We start from the raw sequence: 14,293 nt of genomic DNA on the forward strand, positions 1-14,293 counted from the left end.
CTACTGCAGCTCTGAATGGGCCAAAGTTGCCGTTTTCTACCCAGCACCTGGTTGTGCCCATATCAGTAGAACAACTGGCCGAGCGGTAACCCCCAGTGATCAGACCACCACCGATCAGCAATGGCATATCCTAATAATTTCTTCTAAAAGCAGTTGTAGCAAATAAGTAAGCAGTAAACCGGATCTTCTGAATCTGCAGTGTTTATGGCAGTAGTTGTCGTCCGAGATTAGAATAAAGAGTTTCCGTTCTTCAAGAAACAGCGCCACTCTTGTCCATTGGCTGTGTTCGGTATTGCACATTTCATTTGAACAGAGAAAAGATGCGACACCGGAGACAGCGGACATGAGCGGCACCACATACAACTGCAGGGCACAGCAGAGGTAGAACTGCTGGCATTATACAAACCCGCTAAAACCTCCCGTGTAGTCCACAAGACCAGAATTTTTACACTAGGACTACATGTTCATACCGCACCGGTGACGACGCTGATATTGTATAGAACGGACGCTGGTGAAATGATTGGAGAATCTGCCCGCGCTCCGGTGCCCCCACAAGTGTGTGAGGCAATGTTATGGATAAAAACAGACGGGATGTAATATCATGACGGCCTGACATTTTATCATCCTAAAATCCGAAAATGTCAATTGTTGAGAGGAGCAAGAGATGTCCATGTTTTAGTCCTGGGAGAGATGGGTGACAACCAATGTGGACGTCATTACATCTCCCACCAGGTTGTTACCCGGCCCCCAACAGCACAATGTGACCGCTTATACAGTAATAGGGGAATAGGAAAAGAATCACTTCATGTCTCTGTAGATTTCCCATTGAACACCAGGTGACCGCAAGCGGGAACTGCAATAGCAGCAATAATAGAGGTCACCCGGCTTTGACACAAACAGGAAAGAGTAAAAAAAAAAACCTTAAAAGGGTCTCCATTAAAAATGTCCTACGGTCTTCAGTCGACACCTCTTATGCAGATCAATGTTTCCATGGCAACAGACTGCAACAAACCCTGCATTTAGTCTTAAGGTGCCGTCACACCCCCTTCCATTTGTCCTCTACTTCTCGCTAATAGACATACATTCGGTAGATTAGCGAGAAGCCGGAACAGAAAGAAAGTTGCGACTGTCGGATCAGACTACACCGGGTTTGCTTGTAGTCTGTAACCATGTGAGACACATAGATCCGCATAGGATCCCCAAACGGTAGAGGATTTTTATATGTAAAGTGGCTTCATTATTTATTCTAGAAGCTTCGGAGCGATACAAAAGTAAATGCAAAAGGTGGACATAGACTTTCATAGGGGGCGACTCAATGACTTGTATGTGCCGCAGGACAGTCTCCGGTGCGATTCATTCTACATTTTCTCGGCTATATCTGCGCTATACATTATTTCGTTTTAGGCATCAGCTTTGCGCACATTTAGAAATTTAAAAGCAACGGTTTAATAAAAAAAAACAAAAAAACGACATGGCCCAAAAATATAGAACCGATTTTGTATTTTAGGAACCATAAAAGTGTCTAGATTTAGACCCGAGCAAATTTAAATACTACACAAATAATAATTTAACAGCGAGTTAGGGCTTTAAAGGGAGAGAATCAGAACGCCATATCAACATGCGCTAAATAAAGATGATCTCTGAGTGTCCACGGACGGTTTATACCGGACGACTAGGAGCCACATTTACAAACCAAACAAGTTTACAATTAAAATGTGTTCTCTGCACTAATTCAGTCTTTGCTTTAATAGTTCGTCTATTTGAGCCTTGTACATATTTTTGACATCCTCCAGGTCCAGGCGCAGTTCTTCGGCCTCCTCGGCTTTTTCACCGTACATCTGCAGGATGGTGTTGTATCGCTGGTCCAAGTCCTAAAACAGACATTGCATTTTATTACAATACAGTTTTCTAGTCTATCCAGTATATTAAGTATTTGTCAGCGAGATATGAATTACATTTATATGCCTGTACTAAGAATTCAGACAGATAATACAAGTACATAGCCCCCTCTACTGGTAAACAGTGGTATTACATATTGTCAGAATTCCAGTATTCGGTAGAATGGTTTTACATTTTTATTTAAGAGGTTTTCCAAGACAAAAGGAAACCCTGCATTGTCCACCTTGTGATTGGTGGCTGCGGTCATGTGACATGACAACACTACAGAGCAATAAACATCGTACCTATAGCCGAAAACATGATGGTCTGCGGTTGTAAATGGGGGCATGGTTACTGAAGAAGGGAACGGTGACCAGACATGTCGCCAAAAATCCAGACATGTTGTATTTTCGGTCACGGTTGCAAGTGACTTTATACCCATAGAAAAAAAATGAACGTTGCACACGTCAGCAACTTTTCGGCCCTGTTCACATGGCGTGTATTTGATGCATTTTTTGGCGCCAAAAAACGCATGAATTAAGCTTCACATCGATGGGAAAGCGCATTGTTAGCGCAAACAACACGTTTAGCATATTTTAAAAACGCGTAAAAAAAGAAGCGTCAGGGCAATTCTTTGGCGCATAAAATGTGCCGAAAACACGCCTAATTCCCAGAGTCTATAAAAGATCTAATTACGCGCCAAAAAAGCACCAAAATTGCTTACAAAAACGCCCGTATTTTAAAAAGCACTTTATGAAAACGCTAGCATTAGGCCTTATGCGACACGACGTGTGACTTGTCTGGCAAAATTACAAAACCCTCCTCCCAATACAGGTCCATCCCATCAGCTCGCAAACGGAGAATCTACTCCAATAATATCTTGCACTTCATCACGGTCAAAACGCGTCTTACACATCCTAAAGCGCAGCCTCATCAGAACGACATGGCAGGAGGAAAAGTGGCAGGAAAATGTGTTTATTGTTGCACAATTTTAGGTCGGGGTAAAGTCTCGAGTAACTTCTGTCCCGTGACCAATGGCACTGCGGAGCCCGAGCGAAAGACGTGCTCGCAGTATAGTATGTTTCTATCCCTTCTACTAAATATATATATGTGCGATTCCCAAAACTGATACTTACCCTCATCTGAAGTCGCAGCTTCGGGATCTCCTTCACTTTCTCCTCCAGATCATCATTAAGATTATTTAATTTGACCACTTCTTCGGCAAGTATGGAGCGAGTCTTTTCCAAGTACCCAATTTCAAGCTGAAATTAAAGATAGGACAATGGATTAGCAAATATGATGTAGAAGAAAAGACATAAGCTTCAGTGTAAAGTATAGGGGCCTCACTCCTAGATAGACAATCTCATACTGTATACCGGAGCCTAGAAAACAGAGCCGGCGCTCAATCGCCTCCACTACATCATATAGACAAACTAATCTGGTGTCTATCCACAACTGTACTCCGCACAGAAAGCAATGCACAGTAATGTCATATCCCGGAGCCCCCATGGCTGAGGACAGTATGTTTTATATAAGGGACCTGCAATTACAAAGTGCATTACCTGCAACTGCGCAATCTCCCCTTCTCTCAATTTTAACTGAGACTGTAAGTTCTCGATGACGCTGGAGCCGGCTCCCATCCTCACAGCATCGTAGAGGTTGCTGCTGCCGCTGCTGACAGACATATTCATCGGGCCGTGGAGCGGATCATGGGAATCGTCCTAGATTTATAAAAAAAGAAAAAGTGGATGTGAATTCAATATGTATTACGAGCGAGGGCAAATAAGGGCTGCGGATCTTGGATGATGACAGATATACACATTACGCCTCCGCAGGGTCAATCTGTGACTCCATATAGTGAAGGCGCTGCCTGTGGAGCACCAGAATTGCTGTATGTGGCCGGTGGTTTCCTTTATTAGAGGAAGTGACTTCGCTAATAGAGAAGCTACCGGGAAATTAAATTCCCTGCAGCCGCTCTACCTGAGCTATCGGTGCCTATATACTGTAAAGAGGGGAGGGGCTGTTGCAATGTGCTGACAGTCATCATGATCGCATCACTACTGCTGTAAACCCAACCTGTCTGGTGCTAAATGTCATTACTGCTGGTGTCGGTTACCTCAATCCCTTCCTAAAGGGATTAGTTCATCAGTGACTTATTCTCTTCTCATCAGATCCGGAGTCACAGATGCAGCAAATGGTGGCGTTCTCAGCCAAAGAGCACCCCGTATCTCAGCTTCCTGGACCCCCGGCATGACATGGAATGGAGGATTGTGTGTAACCGGAACAGCTTATGAATAAGAAAACATTTTATTACCTGTGATAGGAGAGAGGTCTGTAAACCCGTCAAATCTGCCCCACTAATGGAACTGGAACGTGACAATGTTGGGGTGGCGGGACCAGTCTCCGGGGTGGGAAATCCATAAGATTTACGCTCCTTGGAAAATAACCAGAAAAGTAAGTTAGTTGGGTGAACTAGCAAGGAAAATAAAATGAGAGACTAAGGGAATGTTCACACTGGACGGATACGCTGCGTAAAAGCACACGTGTATCCGCCCTGGACGCCGCAGGGAATTGTTGTTCGTCCGGAATGTCCGCTGGGGAAAACTGCACATAACGAAAAAAAGTTTCATACTTCTGCAGCAATGGCGACGCATCCCTCTGCCGCTCTGCAGGCCGCCTCCTGGGAGGACATTTAATCCTAAGTGACTGCTGCAGCCTGTGATTGGCTGCAGCGGTCACATGGGATGAAACGTCATTCCAGGAGGCCAGCCTGGACAAAGAAGCACAGAATTCTGGGTAAGATTTTTCTTTGCGTTGCGATTTTTGCGGCGGAATCTCAGCTATTTGTTGCAGGTTTTACCTCCCCATTAAATTAAATTACGAAAACCCGTAACAAAAAAGTAGCGATTACGCAAATACAATGGACACGCTGCGGATTAACGCACCGCAGCTCAATTTCTAATCGTTTTTTCCGCTCATCATTTACGCAGCGTGTGGATGAGACTTGTTCAACACTCATCCACTTTGCTGCTACCGTATAATGCTCTAGATTTTACGCAACTAAATCCATTGTGGGAAATCCGCAGTATTTACACCACCTGTGAACTGACCCTTAGGGCATGTTCACATGCAAATGCAAAATACGTCTGAAATTACGGAGCTGTTTTCAGGCGAAAACAGCTCCTGAATTTCAGACGTTTTTGCAAGTACTCACGTTTTTCGCGGCGTCCATTACGGACGTAATTGGAGCTGTTTTTCAATAGAGTCAATGAAAAACGCCTCCAAAAACGTCCCAAGAAGTGACAGGCACTTCTTTGAAGCGGGCGTATTTTTACGCACCGTCTTTTGACAGCAACGCGTAAAATGACACCTCGTCTGAACAGAACATCGTAAAACCCATTGCAAGCAATAGGCAGATGTTTGCAGACGTAATGGAGCCGTCTTTTCAGGTGTAATTCGAGGCGTAAAACGCCTGAATTACGTCTGAAAATAGGTCGTGTGAACTGACCCTTAGGCAGCACTGAGAAGCACGTCTTCTGGCTACACAGTGTACGTCATGGCTATCACAGCTGCAGCTTTGGAGCACTGTGGCCTCTACGTGGAGCTTGTATTATCTATTGCTAATAGTGTGAGATTCCTTCCACAAACCAAAATGTGAAGGTGGAAATGTCTCCACTGAGGACACGGACCAATGTGAATGAACACCAGGGAGATCATGCGTTACCTTCTCTTTGGCCGCCTCCTGGGCCAGCATGACCTTCTTTTTCTCTTGTTCCACTCTCATCTTCTCCATCTCTAGTTGACTGTTTAGCAAACCCTGCGAACAAAGTCCCCGTCACCACCACAAATCCAGTCCAGTTTGCAAAAGATGAACTAGAGAGAAAGCAGAACCACAATCTCACCTTTTCTCTTCTCGCTTCTTCTACCATCTTCTTGTACTCCATCTTAAGATTCTCCAATTCTACTTGGTTTCTGTGGAATAAAGAATGATCAGGTCTGAAATATGCAGGAGAACAAATGAGGAGAAATTTTGTATAGGAAAAAGGACAGGAATTAAAAGGCTTGTACAGGGTTAGATAAACATGGCTGCTTTCTTCCAAAGACCACAGGTTGTTTGTGGTATTGCAGCTCAGCCCCACTCCCCTCAATGGAGTGAGGTGCAATACCAGGTACAACCCATAGACTTTATTTTTGGAACTGAGCAGCCATGTTTTTCTAAGGCCCTGTTCCCATCACTTTTGAGCCTTCCATCCTACCTTGGGTGTATTGCCTGCCGTATAGGCACACATCACCCATAAAAAAAAATTATATTGCACAGTATACTTTTGCGGGATACCTCTGTATAGAAAATTGTAGTAGACTACGCTTTCTAATACAGAAAGAAAAAATAAAAGCCAGACGGAGGCCAAAAGAACACTCTTTTAGCCTCCATTGGGTGATGGAGCCCAATGGAAGCGTAGGGCTCAAACATGATGTGAACAGGGACTAATCCTGAAAAACCCCTTTAAAGAGGCTCTGTCACCAGATTTTGCAGCCCCTATCTGCTATTGCAGCAGATCGGCGCTGCAATGTAGATTACAGTAACGTTTTTATTTTTAAAAAACGAGCATTTTTGGCCAAGTTATGACCATTTTCGTATTTATGCAAATGAGGCTTGCAAAAGTACAACTGGGCGTGTTGAAAAGTAAAAGTACAACTGGGCGTGTATTATGTGCGTACATCGGGGCGTGTTTACTACTTTTACTAGCTGGGCGTTGTGTATAGAAGTATCATCCACTTCTCTTCAGAACGCCCAGCTTCTGGCAGTGCAGATCTGTGACGTCACTCACAGGTCCTGCATCGTGTCGGCACCAGAGGCTACACTTGATTCTGCAGCAGCATCAGCATTTGCAGGTAAGTAGCTACATCGACTTACCTGCAAACGCCGATGCTGCTGCAGAATCATCTGTAGCCTCTGGTGCCGACACGATGCAGGACCTGTGAGTGACGTCACAGTGCTGCACTGCCAGAAGCTGGGCGTTGTGAAGAGAAGTGGATGACACTTCTATACACAACGCCCAGCTAGTAAAAGTAGTAAACACGCCCCGATGTACGCACATAATACACGCCCAGTTGTACTTTTACTTTTCAACACGCCCAGTTGTACTTTTGCAAGCCTCATTTGCATAAATACGAAAATGGTCATAACTTGGCCAAAAATGCTCGTTTTTTAAAAATAAAAACGTTACTGTAATCTACATTGCAGCGCCGATCTGCTGCAATAGCAGATAGGGGTTGCAAAATCTGGTGACAGAGCCTCTTTAAGTAGCACTGTCTGCATTTATCTGTATGAGATGAAGGAAGCACGGTAATAAAATGTATGGCATTAGCACCATCTAGTGGCAAGTCAAATGAACTGCAACACAAACACTAGACTGCAGACATTCGTGTTAGGCCTCATGCACACGACCGTAAAAACTCCCGTTATTACGGGTCGTAATCACGACCCGTAATAACGGGCTCATAGACTTCTATTGGCGACGGGTGCCTTCCCGTTTTCTCACGGGAAGGTGCCAGTTCCGTTAAAAAAGATAGAACATGTCCTATTTCTGGCCGTAATAACGGCACGGACAGTCCATAGAAGTCTATGGAGCTCTCGTAATAACGGGTGGCTACATGTGTGCACCCGTCATTACGGCAGCGTTGCTAAGCGACGTCAGTAAATAGTCACTGTCCAGGGAGCTGAAAGAGTTAACTGATCGGCAGTAACTCTTTCAGCACCCTGGACAGTGACTACCGATCAGTATAAACCTGTAAAAAATAAAAATAAAAGACGTTCATACTTACCGACAACTTCCTGCTTCCTCCAGTCCGGTCTCCCGCCCGTTGCCTTGGTGACGCGTCCCTCTCGACATCCGGGCCGACGTCCTGGATGACGTTTCAGGCCATGTGACCGCTGCAGCCAATCACAGGTCAATCACAGGCTGCAGCGGTCACATGGACTGCCGCGTCATCCAGGGATGTCGGGCTGGATGTGAAGAGAGGGACGCGTCACCAAGACAACGGCCGGGTAAGTATGAATTTCTTTAACTTTTATTACAGAAAAGGCTGTCCCTTCTCTCTATCCTGCACTAATAGAGAGAAGGGGCTGCCGATTAGTGCAGTGCTATTTTGCTGCCAAAAACGTGCTCGTAAATACGGGTGGAATACGGGTGACACCGGACCCATATTTACGAGCACGGGTTCGTAAATACTGGTGCAAAACGGGTGGAATACGTGTGACACCGGACCCGTATTTACGCCAGTATTTACGGGTGTGAAAAAATACGGTCGTGTGCATGAGGCCTTAAAGTTCCTCAGACTAAACGTTAGGGCATCTGAATGCCAAATAGGCAAGTCCGTCCCTCTGTGCGCCATCTATTAACCAGAACAGAGAACAGCCGAAAAGAGCAACTTCCTCTCTGGAGGCCTTGCCACGACCAACATGGTTGCCAATTCATTTGAATTGGCAACTTGACACTACATCTGCCCTGGAGTGAAATCTGTGGCCACAGGGGTTTCAGCAGCCAGACCAGCAGCAACCAGTATATTTAGAGGCCCAGTTCACAGTATGGGGACAGCCCATATATCCATCACATCTGCTCGTATACATACAGTACCTGCTGTGTTCTTCCTCCATCTTTGACAACCTGAGCTTCTCCACTTCTAGCTGAGCTTGGAAGCGGCTCTTCTCTTGGCGGAGAAGGCTATTTTGAGATTCAATGGCTGAAATTTGAGTTTTTACAGACAGGAGTTCCTCTGTTGCTGCTCGTTCTTTCTCTATTGCAGATGCCAACCAGGTCTGTGATTCAGCTATTAGAAAGAGCGAGAGAGAGGAGGGGGTTAATTATGCACACATTCCTGTATAAACCCCTGATACCTGCTCCATATTAAATTTGTGCCATCTAGAATAGGGAGTATATCCTATGCAGGGGCCTTGTAATCCTGCACTTAAGGCAATATGGAAGGAGAGTACCTTGTACCCAGGTAAATAAGTCTAAGGGCCCATTCACACGAACGTGAATCTCGTCCACGTGCTGAAACAACGCACAGCACACGGGCCCATTGATTTCAATGGGGCAATTCACACGTGCGTGTTTTCACGCAGCGAGAGTCCGTTGCGTGAAACTCACTGCATGTCTTATATTTGAAGACATCACATTTATTGTTGGATTCATTTCTCAGCAACGCGCCTCAGATCTGCGACATATTTGACTATCCATGAAATCTACAACTAAACTGGGTGCTCGACGTCTATTTATTTGGAGTCAAACATAAAAGTCTTGCAAATATCTAAGGCCCACGGCCTGTTCTTAGAGGAACATTGCGGAGCTTGTGAACTGTTCTTACTAAGTCGATCGGAGAGATTTTTCTCCAGCTTCTCCCAGGATGCGGTTTGCGCTGCTAACGTTGCTTGGAGGTTCTCAATCTGGCGCAGCAAGGGTCGCGTGGCGGAAGTGACGCTTTGGCTTAGCTCCTGATTCCGAGCTTCATCTTCTTGGAGTCTCTGCAATACAAAAGTCCATGCAATCAGATAAAGGGGAGAAGATATTGGAGGTAAATGATCGAAACGTATGTTTCATTCACACACAAGCATAAAACCATGACATAAAAAGCACCATAAAGATATATGACTGTATATAAAACTTAGTATAATGTGCCTCATGTCTGAAGCTACAGACAACAGCCTCCTGTGAACGGTAGATCATGGTCGGCTTGCTCCCACAGGTGATGAAGACAATACAGATGACATGTTCGAGCAATCTGTGCATTGGGGAACTAAAACTCTCAGCATCCCCCGACGGCCCTGGGCTGACAGTATATGCAGGAATTGGTAGTTTTACAACAGCTGGAGAGTCAACGTTGTAGAACACGGAGTTAAGAATTGCAATTTAAAGGGTTCCGTCGTAAGAATTTGACGGCCTGTCCTCAGGATAGACAATCAACATCTGAGGGTCAGACTACCGGCACACGTGCTGATCAGCTGTTTTGACGGAACCGCAGTGCAGCCCTTCATTCCTTATCTGCTCGTCCCATCTGACATCCATACGTCCAAACAGAGCATATGGAGAGGGGTTGTGCAGGTGGGAGAACATATTTGTAGCGGCGGTTCACAGTATTCCCATATAAGTGAAAGCGATTCACAGTACGAGCAGTGAAGGGGAAGCAGCGCCGCGGCCTCTTCAAAGCAGCTGATCGGCAGGAATGTTATCCTGAGGATAGGCCATCAATTTCTTATGACTGGACAACCACTTTAAGCAATTCCCAACTATATATTAAAAAGTAGTCCCAAAGCAGGGCTACACTTAGACCCTTTCCCTGCCGGGACGATTTCCACACTTTTTACAAACACAAAGGAAACCTGAATAAAATGAAGCCTGAATTATAAAAAAAAAATTATATTATACCTCCCACATTGTGAACAAGCTGTCCAGCACTTTACAATCATGAGCGCCGTCATGCAATTTTGCCTCAAAAGTGTCATTTTTCGTGAAAAAAAATGCATAAAGTCTGACCGCAGCAAAGCCTGAGATGCACAACATCTCCTTTACATAAACTTTCGAGATATTCAGAGTTTATACAGGTCACTTATACCGATGTCTACATACACAGATCTTTACATATTCACCAGAACTGAGGGATTCAGATGCCGGGAACGTCCTGAAGTCAACAAATGGTCTAATTCGGCGCGGGGGATGATTGTGCAACTGCTCATCTTATCACCCCTGTAGTGTGACAATCAGGGAGCACGCACCACGTATTACACATATGGTAGATCCTGGTCAGTGAATGGGTTAAAAAAGTCATAGCTGAGCAATTTCCACGTTACCTGTTGAAACTCTGCAATTTCTTGCCTCAAATAATCCTCCTTCCTTGCAGCTTGTTGCTCCGCTCTCTGGAGTGCCAGCCTCAGATCAGCCACCTGAAAAATGAGCAAAAGATGAATTAGCACAAAGCTTTGCAGAATAAAATGATAAAAAACTAATTTTGTTTCTTCCCACTTTACAGAGACGGAACCAGATTCTGAATATGGGCAAAGAGAAGTTTTCTCCCCACTATTAATGTCCATATGTTTGGAAGTTAATGGAGTTTCTTATACCAACAATTAAGATGCAATTGTGGACTCAAAACCAGAAACACTGTAGCGCTACCCCATGGTGACATTGTGGTATAGCGCTTATCACTGGGGGAAGCTTCTCGTAGCCATTCATTTCCCTATCAGGGTTGCATCGACTTTACCAGAGCAGGAGCCATTGCAGGGGTTCTCCTCCCTGGATCATAAAAGAGGATCCTGAGTGGGAAACTTCCCATCTGACATCCATATGTCCCAACAGAACATATAGAAAGGGGTTGTGCAGGTGGGAAAACACCTTCAAATTTTCCTGGCAGCACAAGAACATGCCCATGTCTATGCCCATGTCTATGTCTCACTGCTGGCCAGAGAAATCCGCCATTCAGGGCAAATATACTTCGGCATTACTAAGATTGCACCTCCTGTGAGACCCACGCAGAGAAGCATTATAGGCTTTATTTGGCCGGAGCCGCCGGTTGTGCATTTGTACTTTAGTATAACAAAACAAAATGATCGATCAAATAATTCAGAACAATAAGGCACATGTTCGGTCCGTAAAGGACGGAACGTATTTTCGCCGCAAGTCCCGGACTGAACACAGGGCAGGGAGCCGGGCTCCTAGCATCATAGTTATGTACGACGCTAGGAGTCCCTGCCTCTCCGTGGGACTACTGTCCCGTACTGAAAACATGATTACAGTACGGGACAGTTGTCCTGCAGCGAGGCAGGGACTCCTAGCGTCGTACATAACTATGATGCTAGGAGCCCGGCTCCCTGCACTGCGTTCGGTCCGGGACTTGCGGCCGAAATACGTTCCGTCCATTACAGAGCGAAAATGCTCGTGTGAACCCAGCCTAAGAAAGTATAATACAAAGCGTAAGAAGAGCCCGAGCTTACAACATTGCTGGATACGGTCATCCTGGAACATTCATAGTCTCTTTGTTGAATGTACATAAGGGCTGTAATACATTGCTTCATGTTTAATTTTACCAGTGACCCACAAGGTGAGGAACTCTCTTCTTGTACTAAAGTTCTCGTAACCACTGCACAATGACATGACGTAAAGAGAAGAAAATCATTCTGGCCAGTGATCTACTTTTTCTTTAACTCACTTTTATGAAAAAAATTTAATGAAACCTTTTAACAATTCAGGTATTGAAGGGGGTTATCCAGGATTTTAAAATTGATGACCTTAGGATAGATCAGTGGGGGTCCGACTCCCGGCACCCCTGCTGATCAGATGTTTTAAGGGGCCGCACACTCACACTAGCGCTGCAGCCTCTCCATTGTTTACATTGGTTTCAGTCTGGATCGTACTTGCACACGCCTTAACTTTTGTAGCAACTATCCATGGTATTGCACGTTGTCCCACTCACAGCCGCTACAAAAGTAAAGGCGTTTTCAAGTACAAAACAGCCTGAAACCGATTTAAACAACGAAGAGGCTGCGTTGCTCCCAAAAGTGTGCCGAAACTTCAAACAGCTGATCGGCGCGGTGTCGAAAGTCGGACCCCCACCTTTCTAATATCGATGGCCTATCCTAAGGATAAGCAGTCAATTTTAAAATCCCGGGTTTACCCCTTAAACGGATTAATTTTGTAGGTTCTTTGAAAATCATATCTTATACAGATTCAATGAGTTAACCTCATATTTCCTTCTCCAGTCACATCCAAAGCTGCACACAACATTCTTCTAGCAGCATAAGGAAATCTGTCTGCATCATGCAAGCAAAAATGACTCCGGGCAGCGCAGCGCACACACACAAATGTTATGAGATCCAAAACTTTAAAAAAAAGAGATACGACCGGCAGCAAGGACATACGAACCGGGACAGATGGTTCATATGTCTTCCCAACCACTTGCCTGAATGGCCAAGGCCTCCCTCTGCTTTTGAGATTCTTCCTTGGCTTTCTCCAGCGCGAAACACATCTCTTCTTTGGCTTTGATTTCACAGCTTAGCGCCACCTCCTGGGCTTCGCTGGCTTTTGTGGCATTAGCTTTGTGTAGTTCTGCGAGTTCTCTGAGACAGATACAGACGACATACATAATAAGGCTTCACTCATTATATATTTATACTATTGACAGACTAGTAGCCCCCTCCTCTGTATGCAGGTAATACATGTGTTATAAGGCGGTCAGATATAAACGACCCCTTTCACTAATCACTTCTGACCTGTAGGAACTGTCCAGCGCTGCCTGAAGACTGCGGTTCTTCTCTTGGATTTCGTCCAGCTCGGCCTGTAGTCGTCCCACATCCCTCTCTTGTCTTTCCACCACACTGTTCAGCTTCCTGATGTTCTCCCGGTGCTGCTTCTCAACCTCTTCTTTGCCATCTAAAGTCTGGACAAAAATAGAAGAGAAACCTTAAAAGTAATACAGTCAATACCGTTCTGCCGTTCCGGCGTTGAAAAGCGTAGCTTGTCGACCCTGCACACCCACCTTAAATTATAAACTTTGCCTAGCCCCTTTGCCTTCATTAGCAGCGCCACTTTGGTTCCATTTTTTAGTTTTGTTCATCATTTTGACAACAAACGCAGTTTTGTAGTGTCTGTGGACACGGCAGAGGCTTTTGCTTTTACACCTTCCCTATTGTGATACCTGCCAGTATCTACAATGAAGGTGAGCAATTTCTATTAAAGGACCAGTGTCACCAACATTTTTTTTTTTATATCAGTTTTATGTTAGGGTTTTATTAAAAACGCTTATATTTATTTGTGTGTTTGTGTGTTACTTTTTTCTATTTTTACACTTTTTCTTCCCTATGGGGGCTGCCATTTTTTTCTCCATTTCTGTATGTGTCGATTAACGACACATACAGACATGGAATACGGCAGCTCCAGTCCCATAGGGACTGCGAACGGGGCCTGTTCCATCCACTATGGTGTACGCCGTGTGTGTGGGAACGGCGCATGCGCCGCTCCCACACAGTCCGATTTGAAATGCGTGCCGTCCGGCACCATTTTCCTGTGGACCGGAAATCGCGGCCGGACAGTAAGATTACTACTTCCGGTCGCGGCTTCCGGACTTGTGCACATGGAGCAGCGGCAGCAGACGGAGCGGATGGACCGGAGGGAGCGGCGGCGACTGGAGCAGGTAAGTGATTTCTATGTATGTTCGTGTTTCAGTGTGTGTTTACTACTGTATGTAAACCTTCTACACTGTGTGTTAGCTCAAAAAATGGCGACACACAGTGTAGGAGGTTAGACCGTTCAAACTCCTCGTTTCTCCCGGCACTAGCCAGGATAAAGGAGGGGGGGATTCTGAGAGCTCACTAGAGCGAGTGCTTTTTACCCAATTTTGCAGCATAAAGCAATGTGGTTGCTTT

General features: G+C 45.2%; 1 protein-coding gene across 1 annotated transcript in view; it reads right to left on the reverse strand.

The window, feature by feature from the left end:
- Nucleotides 1–1,422: 1,422 nt before the first annotated feature.
- Nucleotides 1,423–14,293, reverse strand: part of TMF1 (TATA element modulatory factor 1) — a 29,258-nt gene continuing 16,387 nt past the window's right edge. The window contains exons 7-17 of the mRNA XM_075834015.1: nt 13,142–13,308; nt 12,832–12,988; nt 10,727–10,819; nt 9,247–9,403; nt 8,517–8,709; nt 5,781–5,850; nt 5,603–5,695; nt 4,193–4,312; nt 3,441–3,599; nt 3,015–3,140; nt 1,423–1,871 (exon numbers count right to left, since the gene is read on the reverse strand). Coding sequence (XP_075690130.1) covers nt 1,728–1,871; nt 3,015–3,140; nt 3,441–3,599; nt 4,193–4,312; nt 5,603–5,695; nt 5,781–5,850; nt 8,517–8,709; nt 9,247–9,403; nt 10,727–10,819; nt 12,832–12,988; nt 13,142–13,308 — 1,479 coding nt within the window. The 3' untranslated portion in view covers nt 1,423–1,727. The remainder of the gene's footprint in view (nt 1,872–3,014; nt 3,141–3,440; nt 3,600–4,192; nt 4,313–5,602; nt 5,696–5,780; nt 5,851–8,516; nt 8,710–9,246; nt 9,404–10,726; nt 10,820–12,831; nt 12,989–13,141; nt 13,309–14,293) is intronic.

The sequence above is a fragment of the Rhinoderma darwinii genome, chromosome 7 (assembly GCF_050947455.1).
Source record: "Rhinoderma darwinii isolate aRhiDar2 chromosome 7, aRhiDar2.hap1, whole genome shotgun sequence".
Lineage (NCBI taxonomy): Eukaryota > Metazoa > Chordata > Amphibia > Anura > Rhinodermatidae > Rhinoderma > Rhinoderma darwinii.